Source organism: Apis dorsata, unplaced genomic scaffold (genome assembly GCF_000469605.1).
Source record: "Apis dorsata unplaced genomic scaffold, Apis dorsata 1.3 scaffold_69, whole genome shotgun sequence".
In the NCBI taxonomy this organism is placed as follows: Eukaryota; Metazoa; Arthropoda; class Insecta; order Hymenoptera; family Apidae; genus Apis; species Apis dorsata.
The window spans coordinates 1-6,569 of NW_006263367.1; the positions used below are offsets into that span (position 1 = coordinate 1).

At 20.5% G+C, this 6,569-nt stretch overlaps 2 protein-coding genes across 2 annotated transcripts; both read left to right on the plus strand.

Annotated features, from left to right (window-relative positions):
- The first annotated feature begins 8 nt into the window (after positions 1-8).
- LOC102681546 (insulin-degrading enzyme-like) lies at positions 9-2,120 on the plus strand. The gene is made up of 5 exons (XM_006610114.2): positions 9-157; positions 396-602; positions 871-1,163; positions 1,230-1,439; positions 1,559-2,120. Exons 1-5 carry the CDS (start codon positions 127-129, stop codon positions 1,808-1,810), a joined length of 993 nt encoding a protein of 330 aa, XP_006610177.2. The 5' UTR covers positions 9-126; the 3' UTR covers positions 1,811-2,120.
- Positions 2,121-3,884: 1,764 nt separating this feature from the next.
- On the plus strand, positions 3,885-6,534 carry LOC102681669 (protein krasavietz). The gene is made up of 8 exons (XM_006610115.2): positions 3,885-4,058; positions 4,595-4,666; positions 4,777-5,057; positions 5,174-5,478; positions 5,638-5,881; positions 5,966-6,185; positions 6,268-6,429; positions 6,512-6,534. Exons 2-7 carry the CDS (start codon positions 4,606-4,608, stop codon positions 6,417-6,419), a joined length of 1,263 nt encoding a protein of 420 aa, XP_006610178.1. The 5' UTR covers positions 3,885-4,058; positions 4,595-4,605; the 3' UTR covers positions 6,420-6,429; positions 6,512-6,534.
- Positions 6,535-6,569: the final 35 nt, after the last annotated feature.

Consider the following 6,569-nt stretch of genomic DNA (forward strand, 5'->3'; position numbering starts at 1 on the left):
TATCATTGATTTTTATATTATTTTTATGAATTTTAGTATTCTAGAAGTCTAAAAAATTATAAAGCTGAACAACCATATCAGCATGCAGTTTATTACCTTGCTGTATTATTATCAGAACAAATTTGGATGAAGGATGAATTATTAAATGCCTTGTCTTGTAAGTTTGTAAAATATCTAGATATTTTAATTAATAAATAGATAAATAAAAAATATTCATTATAACTATTATCTTCTTTACAATTTATTATTAATATCACAATATAATATATAATATTATACAATATATTTTATATTTAATATTATAGAATTTATATTATATTATAGAATTTTCCAAAATATTCTTAATAATTTAAGATAAAAATATTAAAATTTTTATTTATTATATTTATATCTAGACTTAACTGTTGAAAAAGTTGAAAATTTTATTCCACAATTTTTGAGTAAAATACATATGGAATGTTTAATACATGGTAACATGACAATGTCAGAAGCTATAGAAACAGCAAGACTGATAGAATCAAAATTATCAAATGCAATTCCTCATATAATTCCACTTTTATCTAGACAATTAATTTTACATCGTGAAATCAAATTAGAAGATGGTAAGTATATTTAATCTTTTATATTAAAATAATTTATCATAATTTATAATTATAATTTAATAATATATATAATTATAATTTTTCAAATAATATCTGTAGTAAAATTTATCATAAATTTGGATATATCAAACAAAAATTTTTATAAAAAATCTTTATAAATATTATCTTATATTCTTTGTCACATTAAATTATACCAATTTTATATATTATTTATGTATTTTAATTATTTATAATAGTTTTTTTGTTTTAAGAAAAATATTTTTCCTAGGTTGTCATTTTTTATTTGAAGTGCAAACTAAATATCATAGCAGTTCATGTACACAAATTTACTGCCAAACTGGTTTACAATCAACAGAATCAAATATGTTACTAGAACTTTTAGCACAGATTTTATCAGAACCTTGTTTTACTACACTAAGAACTAAAGAACAATTGGGATATATAGTATTTAGTGGAGTACGAAGAACAAATGGTGCACAAGGTTTAAGAATTATAGTTCAAAGTGATAGACATCCTAAATATGTTGAACAAAGAATTCATACATTTTTAAATTCTATGCTGGTTAGTAATTAAATTTTAAATATTACTAAATATTCAGAATTTGCATTCAAACTTAATATATTTCAGCAAAATATTTCATCTATGACAGAAGAAGAATTTAATGCACATAAAGAATCATTAGCAATACGACGACTTGAAAAACCTAAACAAATGACCACTTTATCTTCGATATTTTGGAATGAAATTGTATCACAACAATATAATTTTGATCGAGCAAATATTGAAGTTGCATATTTAAGAACTATAACAAAAGAACAAATATTAGAATTTTATAAAGTACGTATCTAATAATATTATTATTTAAATAAATTTATATAAGTATATAATTAAATAATAATTAAATAAATTTAAATACATATATATTGTAATATGAATTAAATTTTTTACATTTGTAGAACATACTTCGAAATGATATTCAACGTAAATTATCAGTACACGTAATTTCTACATTAAAAGATCAAAATTCAAACAATGAAAAAGCAGTGGAATCGAATAAAAATACTGAACAATCAAATGAAATAAATAATACTATTGAATATAAAAAAATTGATGATATTTTGTCTTTTAAAATTAGTCAGAATTTATATTCATTGCCAAAACCATTTACTGATGTACCAAGGAAGGGAGTACATTCGTCAAAATTATGACCAGCTTAATAATAATTGTGAATATGTGTTTTAATCATGTCATTCTATCAGCAGATTGTAGTGAATATCAAGTAAATAAATAATTCTAACATGCTCTGTTACATAAATAAAATTGTTTAAAATATTAAACAATTTTTTGAAAATATTAATTTTATAAATATTAATAAATAGAAAAATAAAAAAAGTAATAAGTACATTAAATGGAAATGTTAAATATAATAATAAAAAATATGTCAAACATATATTGAAGTTACATATATATTTTATTTATTTCTATATAAATCTATAAATAAATATATTATCAATAATACATTAGCATTTACAATTATGTATTTAATGCATTAAGAAAAAGATAAATTTAAATTGTTTTATTATACATTAAAATTTCTATATAAATAATTTTTATATTATTTTCTAATTTAAGATTTAATTAAAATTTATATCTCAAATGGAAAATATTTTAAAAATTTTATAACTCAATTTTTATTCAATAGATTATTAAAAAAAAAAATGTTATAAAAATTGAGTTAATTGATTAAAAATTAGCACATTAGTAATAAGCAAATATATTGTGATAATTCAATTTTTTTTATTTCTTTTTATATAAAGATTTGTTTAACATATTGGCAAGATTCTTCCAATTAAAAAAAGACCAGCATAATATAAATTGAATTATATTTATTTATTAATTTTAATTTTGAATTATTAAATTTCATTCAAAATAATAATAATAATAATAAATATATTAGAAAAATATCTTAAAAAGTCTTTAATCACATTTAAAATATTAAAGATAATTTCTGTATAGCTTCACGTAATATTATCTCGTTTTGTGTAAAAATTTCACAGCATAATTAGAATTTGTTCTATTCGATTAAATATAAATAAATTAAAATATATATTTTGCAATTTTAACTGGAAAATTATTAATACAATTATATCTTCAAATAGAGCATCATTGAATTATTAAGATGAAAATTATTCAAATCGATTACACGTGACATTCAGTTGATACTAATAATATTTATTAAATAATCCAATATAATATTATTTACTAATCTAATTGTTATAATAGATTACTTATTTTTAATAAGTAGATTTTATTTATGAATTTTTGTCATAAATAAGTTAAGAAAGAATATTTACATTAATAAACAATAATTATATAAATAAATTAATGTTAAGAAAATTACCTACTTATATCTCAGAATTATAAAGCTGCTTGTTTTCATTTAATCATAAAAATATTTTATTGGATAGATTATAAAGTATTTTCAATATTTTATTTTAAATTTTTTGGAGAAAGAATTATTTATTTCACATATTATTGTTTTTTATTTATTCTTTTCTTTTTTTTGTATATATTTTTATTTCTTTAATATAATTTTTTTATATATACTTTTTTTTTTTATTTTTTATATTATACTTTTCTTACATATTTTTCAATATTTCTAATTCATGCATATTATTATGCATATTATTTTACATATATAATGTCTAATAATATATATAATTAGATTCGAGTAAAAAATAATAAAAAATAATTCATATCTATGTTATAAGTGAAGAACAAATTTTATTAGAAATTAGCTTTTATTACGAAAGTTAGAAATAGTTCTAATTTTCCATAAATATAAATATTTTATATTATAATTTATTTTATTATTTATTTATAATATTATTTATATTCTAATATTAATATTTAATTTATTTAGTATATTATTTATAATATTATTACTTAGAGAAAAAAATTTATAAAATTTTTTTGTCAATATCATAATTTTATTCTATTTTAGTTTATATTAAAACAAATACATTTGAAAAACTTGTTTGTAAACAAGAATAAAAATATGTTAACGCTTTATTAAATATATACATATATTTATTTATTTATTTTAAATATATTGAATAATATGAACACATATATTAAATTAAATAGTATTGACATGTATACCGCTATTCTTAATAAATATACCATTTCTTAAAATAGATGTCGTTATATTCTTTTTCTTAATAGATGTCAAATTTTAGTTTTAATACTGTATTTTGAATTGTTTAGATGGCGTTAAAAACGCTTTGCGAAATGCAAATTCGAGTATCCTATCTATTTCTTGTCAATTGTGGCTTCTCTTCAAGTTGATTCTCTTCGGTTTCGCTGATCTCAAGTGCTCAAAATCCTCTTTGAGATATTTCGTATCGCCCTTATACACCTGAAAAGGGGTAGTTCTACAGTTGGACGTGCATCTAAGTAAGTTAAGAAGTAAAAGTTTTTAAAAAACTTAAATAATAGTTGTTCATTTATAAGATAACCTGATCTTTATAAAAGGTTCAACTTTTTTATAAATTTCAGCCATCGCGGTTTCATTGTATGACCTTAATTTTAGAAATGATAAATTATTTAAAATATATATTTTTTAACATATATTTAAGAATGCTAATAATTCTATAAAGTAAATTTATAAGTAAGAATCTTGACGTAATAGAATATATTTAATGAAAGTCGCCATTTGTCAAAGAAGTGCCAACAGATTTAAAGTCAAATGCCAGCTCATTATGATTGCATTATAGTTTCTTTTTTAACCTTATTAAATTTATATCTTACAATATAAATATTTTTAATAAATATAAGAGCAATTTTATTTAAAACAATTATAATAATTTTTAAAATCTATGTTAAATATGTTTAACATAAAGCAAACAATATTATAAATATATTAAGTTTTTTTAATTTACAAAAAATTGAAAAGTTTTAAAACATATTTATTAAAATTTCTATTCTTTCAGAAAGGTATTGTATGAGTCAAAAAATAGAAAAACCAATATTATCAGGTCAACGCATAAAGACCAGAAAAAGAGGTATGTTTTTAAAAATATAATTATTATAATTATTATGTACACAATTATACAATTATTATAATTTAGATGATATGTAATGAAAATTACATATATAAAAAATAATATTTTAGATGAAAAAGAAAAATATGACCCAATGGGATTTCGAGATGCGATTTTACTTGGTTTGGAAAAGGCTGGTAACGACTTAGATGCAATTTCAAAGTACTTGGACGCAGCTGGCTCTAAATTAGATTACCGCCGATATGGGGAGGACTTATTTGACATCTTAATAGCTGGTGGACTTTTGGTTCCAGGCGGTTCTATTGCTCAAGATGGTGATAAACCAGTTAAAACTACTGCTTGTGTTTTTGAACAACCAGAAGATATGGAATCTATGCGAAATTTTGAACAAGTAATATATTCTATTCTACATATATTTAAAAAAAGTATTTTTCTATAAGACTTTCATTCATATAATATAATATATAATAATAAAATATTTAATATTTTGAAAATAATTATTTATAGGTTTTTATTAAACTTATGAGACGTTATAAATATCTGGAAAAAATGTTTGAAGAAGAAATGAAAAAAGTATTGGTTTTTATGAAAGGTTTTACTCCTAAAGAAAGAATAAAATTAGCTAGAATGACAGCTCTATGGATATCCAATGGTTCTGTTCCACCTACTGTTTTATCAGTTTTAATTAATGAACATCTGGTTAAAGACAACTTAGCATTAGACTTTCTATTAGAAGTTTTTGTCACTTGGAGACAGGAAAAAGGTCTATCAAGTTTAATGACTGCATTGAAAAAAGGCAATATTGAAGGAAGGTATGAGAAAATTTCATATTCTAAAATCTATTGTTATATCTATACTCTTTTATATCTATTGATTTTTTATTTTATTTTTATTTTTTTTTATTTTTATTTTTTTTATTTTTTTTATTTTTTTTATTTATTTATTTTTTTTTTTTCAATACTAATCAATAGGTTAATGGAATTTGTGCCGCCTAATAAACGAACCGAAGAGTATTTTCGATCTGTATTTGAAGCTGTTGGTCTTGCAGACATTGTAAAATTACATAAAGCTCAAGCAAGTCAAGAAGCAAAACGAGACTTGCAACAATTATTATTGGATGATTTGGCTGATAATCGTCCTTTAAAAGATATTATACTTGATCTCAAAGAAATGGCACAAAAGAGTGGTATTCCTGAACATGAAGTTATTGGCCTGGTAATTATTCTTTTATGGCTACTATTATTATATTATAATACATTATATTATATTATGTTACAATATTATAATAAAAATTTTTAGATTTGGCTTGTAGTTATGGGTCAAGCTGAATGGAATAAAAAAGAAGAATTAGTGGCTGACCAAGCACTGAAACATTTAAAAGTATACACTCCACTGTTTGATGCTTTTACAACCACTGCCAGATCTGAGCATGCGCTTATTCTCAAAGTCCAGGAATTTTGTTATGAGAATATGAACTTTATGAAAGTCTTCCAAAAAATTGTTTTACTATTTTATAAAAGTATGTTTGTGTAATATTAAACATATAGTAGATAAATGATTTCTATTTGTTTCATCTTTTTATCTAATGTTTTTTATTTTAGCGGATGTAATATCGGAAGAAGTAATTTTGAAATGGTATAAGGAAGGCCATTCTGTTAAAGGAAAAATGATGTTTTTAGATCAAATGAAAAAATTCGTTGAGTGGTTACAAAATGCAGAAGAAGAATCTGAATCAGGAGAAGAAGAAGATTAAAAACACAAAAGTATGTTTAATCAATATTTTATAGTTTTATTTTTAATTTTAGTTTTATTTTTATTATTATATTATTATTTATATTATTTCAGAATAATATAAGCTTCATTATCAAAAAAAAAAAAAAAAAAAAAATATATATATATATAT

Excerpts from the sequence above, each read along its gene's own strand:
- LOC102681669 (XM_006610115.2), top strand. The coding sequence starts at position 4,606 with ATGAGTCAAAAAATAGAAAAACCAATATTATCAGGTCAACGCATAAAG. Across the intron at positions 4,667-4,776 it reads CATAAAGACCAGAAAAAGAG|ATGAAAAAGAAAAATATGAC; the intron begins GTATGTTTTTAA and ends ATAATATTTTAG. Across the intron at positions 5,058-5,173 it reads CTATGCGAAATTTTGAACAA|GTTTTTATTAAACTTATGAG; the intron begins GTAATATATTCT and ends AATTATTTATAG.
- LOC102681546 (XM_006610114.2), top strand. The coding sequence starts at position 127 with ATGAAGGATGAATTATTAAATGCCTTGTCTT. Across the intron at positions 1,164-1,229 it reads CATTTTTAAATTCTATGCTG|CAAAATATTTCATCTATGAC; the intron begins GTTAGTAATTAA and ends AATATATTTCAG. Across the intron at positions 1,440-1,558 it reads AAATATTAGAATTTTATAAA|AACATACTTCGAAATGATAT; the intron begins GTACGTATCTAA and ends TTACATTTGTAG.